This window comes from Sinocyclocheilus rhinocerous, unplaced genomic scaffold (genome assembly GCF_001515625.1).
Source record: "Sinocyclocheilus rhinocerous isolate Xijiao unplaced genomic scaffold, SAMN03320098_v1.1 scaffold241, whole genome shotgun sequence".
Taxonomy (NCBI): Eukaryota; Metazoa; Chordata; class Actinopteri; order Cypriniformes; family Cyprinidae; genus Sinocyclocheilus; species Sinocyclocheilus rhinocerous.
Window position 1 is genome coordinate 1,062,379 of NW_015659312.1, and position 19,513 is coordinate 1,081,891.

Below are 19,513 nucleotides of genomic sequence, written 5' to 3' on the forward strand. Positions count from 1 at the left end.
GCACTTTGGATGGGATAAATGCAGAGCACTAATTCCGAGTATGGGTCACCATACTTGGCCACATGTCACGTCACTTCACTTCACTTCATAACAAAAATCATGAGTGCTTAAACTCGTCTTTGGGCCACCTTTCACCTAAAGCTTGTACAGTACAAGTTGTACTTTTAAAAAATCTCACTATACAAACAAATTTCACTAGACAAACTGCTACAAAATCTCTCTATATTCAAAGGAATATACTTGGGAAACATCGTAAAATTACTCCATTTAAGTCACCCACACCTCTTATTTCACTACAACCGGACTACAAAATGACGTCAGTGAGCAGCGTTCGGTGATAACCAATCAGAGTGAAGGAATCGATCCTGAATACAAACACGGAAATTGAGAAGGTGGACGTCAGCGGATTCCACAAGTGCAGGATTCACTGGTTCTATCAACATAATTTGATTCGCTTGATTGCACAGGTGTCTGCATAAAAGCACAGCTCATTTTTCGCTTTTTCAGTCTATGGATTTTCTGCAGCTGCTATCATGTGCGTGCATCATATTCACCGTCGGGATGTTCACGACGGGATTGTAAGTTACTTACATGTGTTCTAATTGATATTGATGAGCAATAATATCAGTTATAATGTAGCTGAGCTAAACTGTGCACACTTATGGGTTTTAATAATCTTCGCATCTGGTGACATCTCGCGCCTTTCTTGAGTTTACTGTTTAGTATGGAAATGAATTAAAATGCTTTAAATAAACAAAGTTCTCTATTAAACTGTTATTTATCAACTGTAGTGGTTACAAATATGTTGTTGCGCCTAATAGAAACTGCCTTCACTCAAACTTAATAAACAGCCTCCTTATAGCAATATACCATGGTAACAAGTTCCGCCATCATAATGTTACTACTGATATTAGCCAACGCTGTCATCAAGAAGATCGCACATTATTAAGATTTTAGAGTATTAGCAATTATGGTATTTGCCTGAAACCATAGTACAGCGTTAACAGCTATATTCTGTATGTGTATGTAGGTTGATCATGTAAACATTTGGAGGCTGTGCAGAACGTCTGAAGCAAATGAATTTCACTATCAGTATGAATTTACAGTGCAAAATATAAAGCATATGATATGCATAGCTTACTGTATCTATGCTTATCTTCCAAGATAATATTCCTATAATTGCATGTCATCTCTTTGTTTTTTTGTATGTTTACTGGGCGTCTTCCCTCTGGGATCAATAAACTATCATCATAATCATCATATTCCTCTAATTGCATGTCCTCTCTGCGTTTGCAGGACCGACTTGAAGAAAATGAAGACCACACAGAGTGCAGATAACATTCAGTTTCTGCCCTTCCTCACCACATGCTTGAAGTATGTGTTTGGTATTTGACACCTGTGGCTCACATTCAGTAATGTTGGATATGTAAATGCAACTTCATGTGTGCATTGTGCATAGATTTCAGTTGATCTGAATGATCCTGTTTCTCTGTGTGTGTTTTAGTAATCTAGGTTGGCTGTACTATGGATTATTAAAGGGAGATGGAACAGTGATATCTGTAAACATCATTGGGGGCTTTTTACAGACCTTATACATCATCACTTACTGTCATTATACCAAAGACAAGGTTTGTCATTTAGCGCTGTCCACTTCTTGAACTCTTATTAATTATAAAGTGGGGTCCAAAGTCTGAGACCAGACCTTAAAATACAGTGGGTACGGAAAGTATTCAGACCCCCTTAAATTTTTCACTCTTTGTTATATTGCAATATTAAATATTAATGTAACATTTTAATTACAAATTATGTTATCAGTATTACAGTTTGACTGAAAAGTTGAAGTGAAAAATTAATGCACTAATTTTTGTATTTATTATTACATTACCAGGATAACCGTTAGAATGAAAATTAAATTTAGTTAGTTAAATATATGAATATCAAGTTCTATTATCAGGATGATAATTTGCGTGAAATTTAATTTATAAATTAATAATATATTTTAAATTACAATTTACATCAATCAATCAACAATTTGAGTGAAAATTTTAAGTTGAAAGTTAGTCATTTTGATTACGTTATATTATTAGTATACTAGTTTGAGTGAAAAGTTTATTCAAAAGTTATATTTTTAGAATGCCAATGCCAAAACAAAAGTGAAAATTTTAAAATTTAATTGAAAAACGAATACAATATTTTACAAGTTATGTTATCAGTTATATTAACAAGTTGAGTGAAAAGTTTAATTGAAAAAATAACATTATTTCTTTATAGATTAGATGCAGGTTTAAGTCAAATTTGATCCCATATTTTTTTAATGTTCACTCGGACATTTGAACCCCACTGTATATACAACAAATAAAAAGTTCTGAAACAAGTTATAAGAGTGATCAGAAAATAGTCCAAATGTGCAAAATAAATTGACATATTACTGACATATAACGTGTGTGTGTGTGTGTTTCAGAGGCGAGTGTTCTCGCAGACGCTGACGATGGTGAGTGTGTTGTGTGTAGGCTGGGTTTATTTTACTGTGATGATTCCTCCTGGAGAAGCTCAACTCTCTCAGCTGGGCCTCACCTGCAGTGTGTTCACCATCAGTATGTACCTCTCTCCACTCACTGATCTTGTGAGTACACAGCATTAATCCTGTTTAAATACAGTCAACGGTTCCTGCACACATTTACTGAGAATTACATTGCAGTGAAGCACATGAACATGGAAAGAACATATTGCAAATGCACCACAAGCTTGTATCAGCCCTGCTACTTACCTACTTTATAGAGTATGTAAGTTTTTACTTATCTCACCTGCACTATGTTAGAAAAAAAGCAGTTGTGCATATTTAATTGCGTACATTTACATGTTAATTATGTTTTAAAAAATTGTAGGTCAGGGCTAATTTTTATTGGACTTTGATAACAACACAAGTGCTGACCGAAGTGCTGCACATCAGATAAATAAAATCGGAAAAAATAAATAAAACGATATGATAAAATAATAAAAAGAAAGATGAATTAGCCTTAGACAAAAAAATTTAAATGACATGAAATGCACCGCATAATAGAACAAAATGGAACATAATAGAATTTAAATATATTTAATTGCATACATAAATGTGTTATTTATATGGGACTTTTAAAACCGTGCTGACCAAAGTGCTGCACATCAAATGTAATACAAAATAAAACAATATAATAAAATAATAACATTAAATATGATAAAATAATAAGGCTGATAATGAATCAGCCTGATTTAAAAAAATAGGCTAAAGGCGGCAGAAAAAATATAAATGACAGGAATTACACCACATTTAAATTAAACTTACGATTGCATGCATCAACATGTTAACCATGTTTAAAAAAAAAAAAAAAACGATCACATTCAAAAAATGATCGCAAACATTTTACATTCACTGTGACACCCTTACATATCACATAAATCATATATCAACTCTGAAATAAATGTACATGTTCCTCTTCTTATCATTTCCTTAGTAAAAATAATGGTGTGAAGTCTTACAGTGACATTCCAGCATTCCATCTTTTGTTTATCACTACATCCATCCATCCTTTTCTGTGCCCTCTCATAGTCTCCATCTTCCTGTTTTGGATCTCTCTCTCTCTCTCTCTCTGTCTCTCTCTCTGTCTCTGTCTGTCTCTCTCTCTCTCTGTCTCTGTCTCTGTCATATATTTATCAGTCCAGCTCTGTCTATCTGCCCTGTGGTGTATTTCCTGTCATTCTCGTCCCTTTTGTTGCTTCCTGTTTTTGCCGCCGTCACTTTCTGCAAGTGTCAATATCTGCTTGTTATGGGAGAGACTCTGCGTGAGTATAAATAACGTGGTTGGAGCTGTGATGCAGTAGCGAGAACATGTGCTTCAGATTTGCTGATCCTTGGTGCTTAAGTGGAAGACAGGTTTGAGTCTTGCCTGCGTCATTTTTCAATCCCCCTTCCTCCCAACATTTCCTGTCTCCTCTGTATGTATTTATTTATTTATTTATTTATTTTTTGATAATAATAAACGGTAGCAAAAGCATCATTCTCCTCTCAAAATAAAAACATATGTGTTCTTCATTTCCACCAGTTGGATATTGTGCGAAATAAGTCTGTGGAGCGCTTGTCTTTTTCCTTGACCGTCGCTACATTTTTCACATCCACGTCATGGACGCTGTATGGCCTTCAACTGCGTGACTATTATATAATGGTAAGATGATGAAGAGACTGACCTGAGACAGTGATTTGAAGTGAATCAGAAAGTGTCATTTATTTTTTATATTATTATTATTATTATTATTATTATTATTAATTTTTTTTTGTCTTTTATTATTATTATTATTATTATTATTATTATTTTGTCTTTCAGGTGCCCAACACCCCTGGCATCTTTACTAGCATCATTCGCTTCTTCCTCTTCTGGTGGTTCGGAGCTGTCATTACAAACAAGTCCTCTTATAAACTGATCCAAATCTGAGAGAGGAAACCAAATCTGGTTTCCTTCACATCAGACTTCCATGATACCTTCTGAACTCAAACTTCTAGTGAAACTGCCTCTTTGAATTTTGTGAAGACAGACTATTTTTACTTTGTCTATTTAGTCAAAAGGGTAGTTAAATCATGTCACCATTTACTCATCATTATGTTGTTCCAAATCTGTGTGACTTACTTACTTTTGTGGAACAGTCAATGGTAAACAAAGCTGTTTGGCTGCCAACATTTCTCAAAATAACTTTTTTTTTTTTTTTTTTTTTTAAACCAAAGAGTCATGCAATGCTTAATAATTAACTGGAATTGCAGGAAATCCTTTTCTTGATTGATAATCCAATAAGAAATACGTTTTGGAATGACATGAGGATGAGTTAAATGATGACAGAATTTTCATTTTTGGAAAAGCAATCCCTTTAAATGGTGTTTCCTCAAAAAATACAAATTGTGAATTTACTCACAATCATATTATTCCAAACCTGTATGACATGTTTTCTGCTTACAAAAGGAGACATTTTAAATAGATGTTCTGCTTTTTTTTTCCTCCCATGTAATTACAAAGAATTGGAACTGGAGCTTTCAGTGTTGAAAAAGACATCAATCTGTAGTAGTCATCATTTCATGGACTATGTTCAGAGTTTTCTGAAGCCGTAAGTTAAGTTTTGTGTGACGAACACTATATTTTATTAACTGAATCTTGATCTTAGCTCTTCTTGGCACCAGTTTATTGAACGGATTGCTCTTTTAAGTGATCCTTTTTAATGAATCTCTTGATTTAACTGAATGATTCAAACTCAAATATGACTGATCCGGTATTTGAACTCACTGGAGGGGAAGATTATTAGCTTTAAAAACACACATGTGACAAACATGTCTTTTAATATTTATTTTATAATACTGTTATGTCTTAAAAGTTCCCGTACCCTTTTTTGTAATTGGATGGAAAAGAATCTACTCGTAATGTCTTTATTTGTGTTTCCTGGAAGAAAAGTCAGTCATACAGGTTTGGAATGGCGTAAGTATGAGTAAATAATGACCGTACCTTAATTTCTGGTGAATTAAGTTCTTTGAGTGACAGACTATTTTCACTTTGTCTTTTTGGTTAATCCTTGAATGGATGAGGATGCTCTCAATTTGTTTGCAGGTATTTCTTAGTTAAAAGGTGTTCAAATCTGCAAACAAAACAAACTCCAAACTGAGAGCTTAAAACTATTTCTTATTTCAGCCCTTTCTCTGAAAGTGATGTGTATAATATGTACAGTATGTGTGTGTATATATATATATATATCTCTATCTTGGTTCCATACAGTTCCGAGTGGCCTTTAGGAAAATGTCACGTTCTATTACTTAAATAATGAATGTAGTGTTCACAAATCGTTCATTAATCATAGGCTACTTTATTATAACCTCATTCTTAATTGTGTCCATATGGCAGTTTGGCAGCTATTTAATCAGCATCCAACTCAAGTGACAAAGCCCAAAATAAATTTTATAAGTGTAAAACCTTCCTTTCTGCGGAAGAGAACATAACACAAACATAGAACATTCGTTTGACTGAATGACATTAAGTTAAAAATATCTGTCTCTGAGATGACAGAAAATAGTTAATCTTGGTATGCCTGTTTACAGTTCTTGTTTTGTAGCTGGAACAATTAAAAAAAAAAAAATGTTTATCCCTCAGTGATACTGTCACTGTCAGAACATCATTCTTTACAATGAGCCTATACAAACAGTCATTGAAATAAATTAACTTTATCCATTCCCCTCCCTCAGAGAACACCAAAGTCGCACAAAATCTGAAGGCTTTCTTCACTGAGTTGCGGTGACAGGCAGGATATAAGGGGAGGAATAATCAGCAAATTAACTTTTATTTAAATTGACATATTCTTAATCCATAAAATGGCCCAATGAAAATCTTAAACCATCATTGGCTGTTAATGTTGTTTTGCATATGCTAAACTGGTTTGATCCGTGACAGACAACTTTTATTAGGTCATACTGTACATCATTCGGTACTTTATTCACTAAAGATTTTCAGAGTCTCCAAGACTGGGCCTTGTGAATTTAAAAGAAAAAAAAAAGGTTCCGATAATTTATACCATATCAACTTTGTTTTATTGTTGTGTTGTTTATGGCTTTAGTGTTGTAAGTTAATTTTTTTAGCGTTTACATTAAGCTTAAATGTTTTTGTGTTCCTTTGTACTATTTTATATCCTGTGCAACAGTGTATATTATATCAGAGGGGATTTAGAGGGATGTTCTTTCTGGAGTTTACTGGGGAAAAAATGGCTCAAATAAATTTTATATAACATTTAACCTTTAATGTCTGGCTGAGACAGAGAGAAGAAGTTATGAGAGCTTAGCAGGGGAATGTGAGATTTTGTTCTGGTCTCAAAGAGGATCAGCACTGATTGTGAGTAATGAAAACTAAAATACGCTCAAAAGCCAAGGCGTAACGCGTGCTGACAGACATTTTAATTTCTGTGGGAAATAACAGCACATTTATCTCCTGCTATTAGTTGTTTGGTTTTGTAGAGCTCTCGTCAAATGTTTGTGAGTATGTGTGTTTTTTTGCTTGTTTGTAGTTTGTCTTCGTCAACACGAGTGAGTGGGAACCGTGGGTTTGCCTTTTCTCAGTGCCAATGGAGTCTTTACATGCTTTTCCTGTCTGCTTCTCAGAGAAAGACATGAAAGAGGAAAAGGATTGTGGGTGGTGATTGTTTATCAAGAAAGTGAGTTTCTTAAAGAAAAAAAATTGTGATTGACAAAACCTCTTGTGAGAGAAACGATGCTGAACATAGCAGACAAGCATTTTTAAGTTGTTCAGTCATGTTTGTTCAAATGCTTTTAGTATAAATGGTAAAATGCACATGGACAAACATGCATTAGAAAAGCAGTGGTTCTCAACTGGTGGGTTGTGACCCAAAATGGCTCAGGTCCATTCTGCTGTGAAAGTCATAGGGTCACAGACAGCAGGAGGGAAAAAATGCAACAAACCATTTAATCGTGCACAGTTGTTATCATAAATATATAAAAAAGAGTGTGTGTGTGTATTTAATACTTTTATTCAGCAAGGATGCATTAAAATGATTAAAAGTATTTAATCATTTTACAGTGTCAAAAAATATATTTTAAATAGATGCTGTTTTGTTTTTTTACTTTCTATATATCAAAGAGTTTTGCGAAAATTTATCTCAGTTTCCACTGAAATATTAAACATCAGAGATGTTTTCAATATTGATAATTATAAGAAGTTTCTTGAGCACCAAATCAGCATTTTAGAATGATTCATAAAGAAACTTGTGACATGGAAAAATGGAGTAATGATGCTGAAAATTCAGCTTTGCCTTCACTGGAATAAATTATATTTCCAAAATATATTCAAATGGGAAACGATTATTATAAATTGTAATAATATTTTTAAATAAATAAATACAGCCTTGATGATAAGTGGCTTCTTTCAAAAACATTTAAAAAATCTGACCCCATGTTTTTGAATGACTTCAACCTCATGTTGAACCGCATGTCATCCAGTCCACCAGTTAACATCTTGTGAAGTGAAAACCTGTGTGTTTGTAATGCATATGAGTCAATAATCAATAGTAGCACTTCCTCCAGTGAAAAAGTCCATCACCTGTTGTCCCCTCACATCAAAACTCTTTTCGCTCTTAAATGCTTGCACCATTCATGAACAGATTGAAATAATGTAGTTTCTCATATAAATGAAAGATAAAGGAGAAGTCAATTTGCAAGAAAAAAACCGACAATGATTTCGCCATATGAAAAATGACGCCTACATCATGACAAGCTCATCAGGCCAAAACTAGGAAACAATTTTAGTGTAATTACAGTGTAAACCGTCTCTGTTACTCAACAGACAGATAAATAAACAGAGACAGGGGCTGGACGGTCAGGAGTGATGGATGACCATGTGGAGACAGAGAGACTAGACAACACACAATCTACAGTCACACAAGAGCGTGTATGTGTGGCATCCAATGTTTCATCCTTTGTCGCGCAAGATGGGAGCACTTGTGTGAAGGCATCTGGGCAAATGTGTGTATTATGAATCACGACTGATTGATCTCGGACACTTTGCTCTGTTCTCATCACTAACAGCGCAGCAGCTGTGGTGTGTACGTGTGGGTGTGTATATTAGTGTTTAATCAGCGCAACAATGGGAGTCCACTGCAAAACAGGATACCACTGTTTCCTGCAGCAGAGACTGTCTCTGGGATACACACACAAATATACACACCACCTTTAGACTGTCTAGGTTGCTAACTAGTATACATACTCTCAGTGACATATTCAGTGATTCCCTTGATCAATAACTAGTTTTTGTCTACACTGGAAACGTGGTACCGTAGAATTGTCACATTAAAGATCTATTTATACTTGATTTAACCCTTAAAAAAGACTTTTATTGGTGTAAATGTAGTCAGGTTGATTGTCATATTAAATACTATATATTTTTTGAAATATTAATTTTATTACATTTTTTAATAAATATTACATTTTATAACCAGAAATTATTAAAGTCCCAAAAACATTCTTCACAGTTCGATTATGGCAGTGGAAGTCGTCATAATTGGGTGAACTTCCAGTGATGAATGGAAAATTCAAACAAATATATATATATTTTTTTTTTTTTTTTGCATTCGCATTTGCTCCAATAGCAATACAAAAAAAAATCAAGAGATTGATTATGGTGGTCAGAAATAAGAAGGAAGATGATAAATTGCTTGTTGTATTCCTCATTTGTAAGTCGCTTTGGATAAAAGTGTATGCTAAATGAATGTAAATGTAGATGTCAAATTAGCTGTCTCTCCCTCAGCCATTGTGGTCGAATCACCCCCACAACAGCGTTAACTAGTTTTCTGAAATTGAAGGCCAAGGTAATATAACACAAATGTAGTGATATAAATGTTCTTTACATGAAAACATACAAAAAGAATGATAATAACATTAAAAAAAACATTTTGGGAAAAATGGCTCAGAAAATAAAGATAGTGCCAGCATAATGTGTTTGCAGAAACTACTGATCTTGTTTGATAGCTTTGCTTCATAAAACATACATTTTGAAGTGTGGCTTAAGGTCTCCTTGTCATTGCTGTATGATCTGTATGATCGAAATAATTGTTATAAATGTGCAGGAGCACTTTAAACTTGTTTGCTGAACTCTGAAAAACAGTAGTGTGTTTGCTGCATCAGCATACAGCCACGTACGTGTGTGTGTGTGTGTGTGTGCAATGTCAGCTCATATTTTTCAGCTTTCAGCAAGTAAAACACACCTGTGAGAGCTCCAGCTGTTGTTTTGAAGAGCCCGAACAAGGGAAGCAGAGACAGAGGAAGCGGAATGTGCCGCTCTCTCCGTTTTTCCTTCAGCCCTTCTCATCTCCTGTATCGCGTTTGTTCTGTTTACTTTCATCTCATTCAGGTCTCCTTTTTCCTAACAGCCTTAATTATCTCTGTCTCCTTGTGCTTGTTTGCATTTGTCTGCTTCTGTCCTTATGCCAGAACTGTAGATGTTAACAAAGACGCCAAAAATACCAAAAGTTGTACCAACATGTTTTTAATAGATAGACTCCATTCTTCAAATCTAGAGAGAAAAGTAATAAACGTGAGACAGAGAGCAGAAGACACAGGCACAGACAGGCAACACCCCTCCGGCACCTGCTGACCTCTGTCATAGATTTCAGGGGGTTAAACTTCTGCTAGTAAAACAGGTTAGGTCAAAGGTCACAGATTATAATGGTGACCTTGTTTTTCTCCTGTCCAACTGTCTCACCATCTTCTACGTTTCATGTGCAGTCGCTTTAGGCAGGCATTTATGAGCAACGCTATACAGACTCAAAACTTTCAAGCTGTTATTTCAATTTTTACCTACTTTATTTTTCTGTACTGTATCATTTGGACTACTCATTTTAATGGCTGCTGCTGAGCTGAACTGTTATGAGCCGTGATGTCCAAGCAGCAAACTATGAACAAATACATTTCTCTCTTTTAAGAGCTCTCCAAAAAATAATTGGGCACCGGTAACATATCTACTACAATATAACAAAATATTTGTGATTTATATTCTGCTTGCGGAAGAATTTATTCTGCCTACACAGATACATTTAAATGGCTGTCAATGGATAAAGATGCCTTTTGCAATCAGATGGTGTAGTTACAACATCCACCTCCAGAGGCTTAGATCACTTTAACCAGCCAAACCTCAACACCTTGCCTGAACTGGAGCCTTTAAAAGTTCGTTCAATAGAGACAGAGCGCATGTAGGCCACGCCCACACCGGCAAGCAGATATACCCAGAATATAAACACAATGTGCAAAGTTTCACATTAAATGGTTTCCCATAGAAAACGATTATAAGGAAAACATCCCGGCCTCATCTGCTTGTCTATGTAAACTGTGCATCATTAATATGGTGATTACTGAATTTTATCTTTTAAAGGGGTCATATGATGCTGCTAAAAAGAACATTATTTTGTGTATTTGGTGTAATGAAATGTGTTAAATTACTGAAATATTGCCGCGGGTGCTTAATATGGATTGCAAATGGCCAAAACTTGCATTTTTGTTTACATACCTTTGTTTTATTCTTTTGAGAGGTGATCTAAATATTTGCGGCTGGGAAACATGAAAAATTGAGAGGCTTGTGCTGCAGTTATGGATGTTTTGCCCTCCCAAGTCTTCGAGCCGGTCACGTGACTGAAAGCTATTAATTGCGGGAAGCTGCCTCCTTGTCATTTCTGACTTATAACAGTTTTAATAAGCTGTCGACCCAAAAAACGAGCGTTTAGGACAAAAGTAAAGCGCAACGTGTCATATTACTTTGAGAACTGCGTCCACTAGAGGGAAACGTAATCGGCGACAGGAAACATAGCCTACATTATTTTTTAACCATGTCAAAGGATTATTTCACCACCCTATGTGAATCTGAGAGGAGGAGATATATTAAGAAACTAAATTTTATTGGTCTATGTCAGTGTCCCTTTTCCTAACCTTCCTTTTGTTTGAGAAATGATACAAACTAACGGCCCAACGTGAAATACCCTGACATCTACAATTATTTGTGTCCTAAATGCTCGTTTTTTTTGGGTCGACAGCTTATAAAAACGTAGTTCTGGGTTTTTTAGCTTGTTTACTGTACACCTTGTCACATAGCAGCTTTTAGGCATTGCTCTGTTTTTTGTTATAAGTCAGAAATGACAAGGCAGCTTCCCGCAATAGAAAGTCAATGGAGAGCGTTGGATTGTCTCATCCCAAAAAATACTATGGAAGTCAATGGTGAACTGTTTGGTTACCAACATTCTTCAAATTCAAAATATCTTCTTTTGTGTTCAACAGAAGAAAGATAAGAAGAAGGAACAACTTGGGGATGCCTAAATAATGACAGAATTTTTATTTTTGGGTGATCTATCCATTTAAGAAATAAAATGTGTTTTTGTGAAGAGCCATCTGAATGGTGTGCACTCACATTAGATAAAGACTGGACACATAATAGTTTTCTATAAAAAGTGTTTTAATTATCCATGGTGCTGGTGGTCATCTTTCTCAGTGTATTTCACCCTTTTGAGATAACTTGAACCGTGGTCTTTCAGTAAACAACGGACAAAATCATTTTTAGCTTGTTTACTGTACACCTTGTCACATAGCAGCTTTTAGGCATTGCTCTGTTTTTTGTTATAAGTCAGAAATGACAAGGCAGCTTCCCGCAATAGAAAGTCAATGGAGAGCGTTGGATTGTCTCATCCCAAAAAATACTATGGAAGTCAATGGTGAACTGTTTGGTTACCAACATTCTTCAAATTCAAAATATCTTCTTTTGTGTTTAACATTCTTCAAATTCAAAATATCTTCTTTTGTGTTCAACAGAAGAAAGATAAGAAGAAGGAACAACTTGGGGATGCCTAAATAATGACAGAATTTTTATTTTTGGGTGATCTATCCATTTAAGAAATAAAATGTGTTTTTGTGAAGAGCCATCTGAATGGTGTGCACTCACATTAGATAAAGACTGGACACATAATAGTTTTCTATAAAAAGTGTTTTAATTATCCATGGTGCTGGTGGTCATCTTTCTCAGTGTATTTCACCCTTTTGAGATAACTTGAACCGTGGTCTTTCAGTAAACAACGGACAAAATCATTACGCTCACTTGGGTACACATTTGTAGATACGCTAAGTAGTGTAGTTTGCTGAGATAAGCAAAAAATTAAGAATTAAACTTAGTATCGAGCTTTGCCAGCTGAGACCATGGAGAAGCCTACCTGAGCGGCCAAACAAGCAGAAAGTCTTTAGGCAGATGACTGAAAGAACGATATATAAAAACAAACATAAACATCGCTACAGCACATAGATACATAATGTATACATATCTATGGCTACTGCGTACACGAAGTGGAAACATTTGATGACAGAGAAAATCCTGTGCCCAAGTTGCTCCTTTATTCACTGGACAGGTAAGCGAATAAATTATTTTGTAAACCGCTTTAATAAAACTCACAAATATCAGTGAATTGCTAATCCTCGTCAATAGATGGCAGTGTGGCATGAGCATTTAACACCATTGTGGTATGAGTAGGCCTACTTAAAGGGGTCATATGATGTTACTAAAAAGAACATTATTTTGTGTATTTGGTGTAATGAAATGTGTTTATGCGGTTTAAAGTTCAAAAAACACATTATTTTCCACATATTGTACATTATTGTTTCTCCTCTATGCCCCGCCTTTCTGAAACGCGTCGATTTTTACAAAGCTCATCGAAAAGTTACGCCTTCTTTCTTTGATTGAACATTTGGGCGGCGTTATGCAAATCTTCCCACATAGTGAGGTAGACATGTGGGGGCGTGTTAGAACGAGCCGTTTTAGGAGGGCGTGGTTGACTCTTAACTTTTATAAAGAATATCTCTTTGGATTTGAGACTTTAGTCTTTGCAACTTTACAGATCTTCTTTATGCACCAAGAGATTGCAACACTCCAAAGAGAAAGGAAAAATTGAAATCGCATCATATGACTCCTTTAAAGAACACCAAGAGCAGCTATGCTAACGCTAGCTAAATACCTAAAAACCTTTAAACCTAGACGGGTGTGTTGTGGGTGGTAGTAAATAAAAAGATATTTTATTATTTTACCTGCATTCATTGCCATCAACAGCCACAACCAGTGTACAAAAGCACAAGATGTAACTTACGTATTCTGCAGTGAGACGTCATAGATCACAAGTGTGTTTTTGACCAAATTTTATTTTTTCATATTTGACTAAGATTCTTTAATTCCATGTTTTAAAGTAATTTATAAAACAATACATTATTTAGAATTTGAGTGATGCCTTACAGTGTTTATTACATGAGATTAAGCTACAGACCTACATACTAAATAAGTGTTTGTGAAGTCTTATTTTTCTTCATATACTTCCGTACACAAGTACAAGTTACTTTAATCAGTAGATGTGGCTTCTTTATTGCGGAGGCCTCTGAACGGAGTCAGAGACTCTCTGGACGAGACTGGAACACTCCGCCATGTTCAGGCGTTTGTCGTGATCAGCATCTACTTCGTCCATCCACTGTTGAGTCACCATAGGGTTCAGGGTCTACAGAGAGAGACAGAGAATAATAATGGTGTCCATGTACCATTTTCAACCTTTATGTAAAGGATGCCAAAATATGACTATCCTTTTGTAAAGGACCATCTTACTAAATTACAAAAGCAGCTATATTTTCATGCATAAACACTTTATATTTTATATTGTAATTAGAGCTGTCAAATCGATTAATCACATTCAAAATAAAAGTTTGTTTACAGTGAGTACTGTGTATATTTATATGTATATATAAATACACACACATACATGTATGTATTTAAGAAATAGGCCTATATGTAATATATAGGCCTATTTATATTTACATATAATATAAATCATATATTAATATGAATATAGATAGATAGATAGATATACATTTAAATATTTCTTAAATATATACATGTAGCCTATGTGTGTGCATTTATATATATATAGGGATGTAACGATATGAAAATTTCTCATCACGATTATAGTGACCAAAATGATCACGGTTATCAGTATTATCACGGTATTGTTAAAATGTGCTGGAAATGTTCAAAAAGTACTGAGTCTGACACACAAATCATTTCACCAAGTTTTACATTTAAAATCAACTAACAACAAATAAAATGAGTTTTTGTTTGCATAACTAAAACAATAACATTGCCAATGATGTCCGGATTTTAAATGACAACATGACTGACAACAGTTTATCTAATAGCATGTTCAAATATCTAATGTAAATGTCAAAAACGGTAATACTAACCGTGGGTTATTTAACCACGATTTATCGTCAAACCGGTAATCGTTACATCCCTATATATATATATATATATATATATATACATATAAATATACACAGTACTCACATATTATGTAAACATAAACTTTTATTTTGGATGTGATTATATTCTATTTGACAGCCTAATTGTAGTAACTGTACTAAAGATAAAGCAAACAATTAAAATATGATCTGGAAAATATTTACTTTGTGTTCAGTTGGCATGGTATCTTTTTCCTACCCTCTACCCAAATTTTTCATGGACCCCTTAGCTCTACCTATTTATATAAATATCATATAAAATGTTTATATGTTCTTGAACTATGAATATGATGAACTATCCCTTTAAGAAGAGTACATGTATACAGACCTGGATTGCCCGTCCAAACTCGATCAGCATCATTTCAAAGACCTTAGGCCCATCCAGAAGGAGGGTCCCACCCTGAGTGTAGTGTGTACAGATCTCATGTTCTATAGGAGGAGGATGTGGGGGTGTGTTCTCTATTATAGAAAAAGAAAGCAAAGCAAAAAGGTTTTAGATCCATTTGAAAGTGAGATGATATGATTAAATGACATGGCAAAGCACTGAAATCTGAATTTTTAAAAAATGCCTAATGCTGATCATTGTGATAAAGACTAGAAGGTAATAAATAGGTCTGTATGATCTCCAATGAAAAGAAAACTGATTGGACACTCACGTTGAGAATTCACCAGTGCAGCCAGCAGGCATAGGCTCAACACTGCCACCAGATGGCCAAATTGTGCCATTGTTGCAGATGTTTTACAAGAACAAGGCTGAGACTCAGATGAGGAGAGACTGTAAAAGAAAAAAAAATTTGAGTTTTGTGGTTTTTAGTCCACGTGTGTCAGCTTTGAGATCATTTGTATGCTAGTACGGGGGTCCGTTAAAGAGAGAGAGAGAGTGAGACAGAGAGAACATTTTTTGTAAACATTATTTTATGCTAGTCAAAGTTAATGTATTAACTTAAGATATTAATTCAAATGTTTGACACATTTTTATTTAGTTGATAATATTTTTGTTTAATTCTACTAATCATGACATTTAAAAATAATGTGTTCATCTTTTCTTTCCTTACTTATAAGAATAGTATCAGAAAAATAATTGTTGTGAAAAGCATTATTCAAAAAATCAAATTCAGCCGAAAAGGTTTTTCCATCAGGTTTATACATTTAACAGTTTATAAGTTTATAAAAAAATATACATAAACTAACAATAAATGTTCTCCAGATAATATTGTAGATAATTTGCTATCTTCAGCTTTATATTTTTTTATGGGTCTTAATACAGCTACCTTTATATTTGAGTAAATAACATTTTAAGAAATTTTATATGATCGTGAGATGAACGTTATCTGCATTATTTCTTCTTCCTGTTTAAGTCCTGCTATTAGTTAGTCTTTAGTTACAACTTTAAGGTTACCCCGGCAATCTACAGTCATACACAGGACCAAACCTCACATATAAGTCAATTTCATATAGAGACAATAAACCTAGTTCTAGAGATTACAGGGGAAAAAACATTGCAAGATAAATCTGTTTTTGGGAACAATAAGCTGGTATTACACTCTCATTTGGTCATTGAATACTCAGTGGCTCATTCCAGTTATCTTTCCATCAATGTAATACAATCATTTTGCAAAGAATGTGAACGTGTAAGTCTTTTTAAATGCTCAGTGAAGTGTATTGAGCTGTCGATCCGGTTGTGCAAGCTTTTGTTAAACGTAAGATACCAACGACAGTGACAAAGCTCATGTGGGTTTTCACATGCTGCAACACTTGTCACTTTCTGGTAAATATTAATAAAGTGAAAGATTTAAAAGGTTAGTTCAGCCCCAAAAAATGAAATTTCTCTTCATTGCTTCTAACCCATATGAATGTCTTTCTTCAGTGAAACAAAAAAGGTGTTTGGCAGTGTGACAGTTTCAGTCACCATTCACTTGCTTATGGAAAAAAGATGCAATGAAAGTGAATGGTGACTGAAAGTGTCTTCTTCCTAACATCTTTTGTATTTTACAGAAAATAGAAAGTCACACATATTTGAAACCACATGAGGGTGAGTAAATTATGACACAATTTTCATTTTAGGGTTGAATGTAATGTATATTTTTAAAGTATTTCATCTATCAATATGTAAATATTCTTCATTTACTAAAAAATCAGTTCTATTACTAAATTAAGTTCTAAACTAGTCTGGGGTGACATTGTAGCCATTTGAATGATTTTTAAAATAGATGACAAATTATTAGAAAGTGTCACTTCAGCATTAAAATGTAAAATCACAACATATAGAGAGAGTTCATCAAAAAGCATACAAAAATCATATTGAAAAATACAATTACATTAATAAAATAAGCAATAATAGCAATAATCGTTATAGCCTGCAGTGAACACTGGAGCTGAAGTTTGAAAACAGAAAATAAGAACAGTGAAAATAGAAAGAGAGCAATTGTTTGCAGAGAAAACAAGATGAGTGCAGGTGCTTCTTACCTGTATCAAGTCTGAAGAGAAACTGCCTACTGCTCTGAACAAGGGGAAGATAAAAGCTAGAAATGTGTGATTTACATGTCACCACCCATTTTCACATTTGATACAAAGAAAAGAGCCAGAGTGGGAGGGGAGTAACAAAGGAAAAGTTATGGAGGTGTGATTTACTGGTTTGTTGATTTGTTCTTCCTCGTTCCTGATTGAACATCCTGGAACATCATGAAAATAATACAAGTACTCTGTCATTGTTGTTGTTTTTTTCCACATTTGATGCCAGTTTTGCAAAGGTAATGTTTACGGAATGCAACATTCGTACATAAATCAGCATATTACACAAAACTGTATGTTCTCAGACTGACACACAATTTACAGTTTCCCAATTATGACTATAACAACGATGCATATGTCAGATCAATATATGGTATATGAGACTGTGTATTAAAATAGACATTGAAATGGGTAAGTCGGTCTATAAACAGGACATTCAAAAACAGGACTGACACACAGCGTTTTTTACCAGAGCAATTGTTTTACTTTTATTTTATTCACTTGACAATCTAAGTGGGACTTTCTGCTCAAATATTCACATCATATGAAAGAAACCTGCTAATAAATTATAAACTACCATAGTAATGTGCTTGTGTCGCAATAAGTAGTTAGCACTAATTTTTGCTTTACAGTTTGCAACAGCCACATATGTAGATGCATAGATCCTTGTAAGGTTTGTGTGCAATAGGTTGTAACACCAAGGAGCACAATTATGGTGAAGAAAAACAATTTGTTTGTCCATTTTGACTACGATTTTTAGTCATTTCTCAGTCATTTAGTCTTTACTTAATGTGAAGTACATCAAAGTGCTTAACAAAGACTACATGAAACCAGTTAAGCTGTGTATTTAGTTCATTTAGTAGAGAAAGCGAGAGAGAAATGCTTTTCCATTCACATGTACTTCAATTATGACCTCTGAACCTCTAGATGGTTTACTAGGGTCATACTTTCCCATCAAAATGTATATGTGTCTGTTTCATCCAATGATTCTGATGATACGTCTGGTGAAAACGACACACTCATGATGATTCAAATATCTTTCATAATTCTGATCTGAGAGCTTAAAAAATATCATCTGTACAACATTCCCATGGACAGTGGTGGATGAAGTACCTGAAAGCCACACTTAAGTCAAAGTACAGATATCTTACCAGAAAATGACTTTGGTTGAATTTCAAAGTCACCATCTAAATGTTACTTGATTAAAAGTTTTAAAGTATGTGATATTTATTGTACTTAAGTATGAAAAGTATTTTTTAAATATTAAACATAATTATATTGAAAGTATAAGTACAAGTAAATGCAAAATGGAAAAGGAGCAAAGAAATATTTAAAAGATGTTTATACACAGTTTGAGCAGCAAGATTGTGTTCAGTTTTAACTCTTTCTTCCATTTGTATCTTTGGGTAAGAATAAGAGGCACTTCATTTGGTATTTAGTCTCTTTCATTCCAACATAAGAATACATCATGGCACTTTATTCATGATCAGCTTTATATTGTACATTACTTGTTTAGTTACCACTGTTGTTTGACAAGATAAAGACAAACAAACCTGGGTATCCCACCTAAACTCTAGTATGATCATGTTAAAGGCCTCTGACATGTTCCGACGGCTGGATGTGCAAATGTCATCATCACGACTAACCTCATTCTTAGTCTCTTTCATTCCAACATAAGAAAACATCATGGCACTTTATTCATGATTAGCTTTATATTGTACATTACTTGTTTAGTTACCACTGTTGTTTGACAAGATAAAGACAAACAAACCTGGGTATCCCACCTAAACTCTAGTATGATCATGTTAAAGGCCTCTGACATGTTCCGACGGCTGGATGTGCAAATGTCATCATCACGACTAACCTCATTTGGAAGTTCTGCCAGACATAGAGAGCAAAAGATTGTTTTCAAAAGATAAACGACAGAAATATCCAAAGGCAAAGCACTGAAATTGGCATAAAATGCTATTAATTGCTAACAAAATTAGATGAGAGCAATGATTAAATACTCACTTTGTTCAGAGATGATCATAGCAGCCAGCAAGCTCAGGCTCAATACGACTAACTGCTGTCCAAACTGTTCCATTATCACAGATCTCTTGATCAGCAGATAATTATAAATGATAATCTGGA

General features: G+C 34.4%; 2 protein-coding genes across 2 annotated transcripts in view; both read left to right on the forward strand.

The window, feature by feature from the left end:
* LOC107723379 (ephrin-A1-like) overlaps positions 1–19,513 on the forward strand; it is a 33,855-nt gene that overhangs the window by 12,352 nt on the left and 1,990 nt on the right. Inside the window, exon 5 of the mRNA XM_016531962.1 lies at positions 15,353–15,359. Coding sequence (XP_016387448.1) covers positions 15,353–15,359 — 7 coding nt within the window. The remainder of the gene's footprint in view (positions 1–15,352; positions 15,360–19,513) is intronic.
* Positions 384–4,731, forward strand: LOC107723478 (sugar transporter SWEET1-like). The gene is made up of 6 exons (XM_016532116.1): positions 384–578; positions 1,297–1,374; positions 1,505–1,628; positions 2,462–2,623; positions 4,080–4,199; positions 4,359–4,731. The coding sequence occupies exons 1-6, from the start codon at positions 511–513 to the stop codon at positions 4,464–4,466; spliced, it is 660 nt and encodes a 219-aa protein (XP_016387602.1). The 5' UTR covers positions 384–510; the 3' UTR covers positions 4,467–4,731.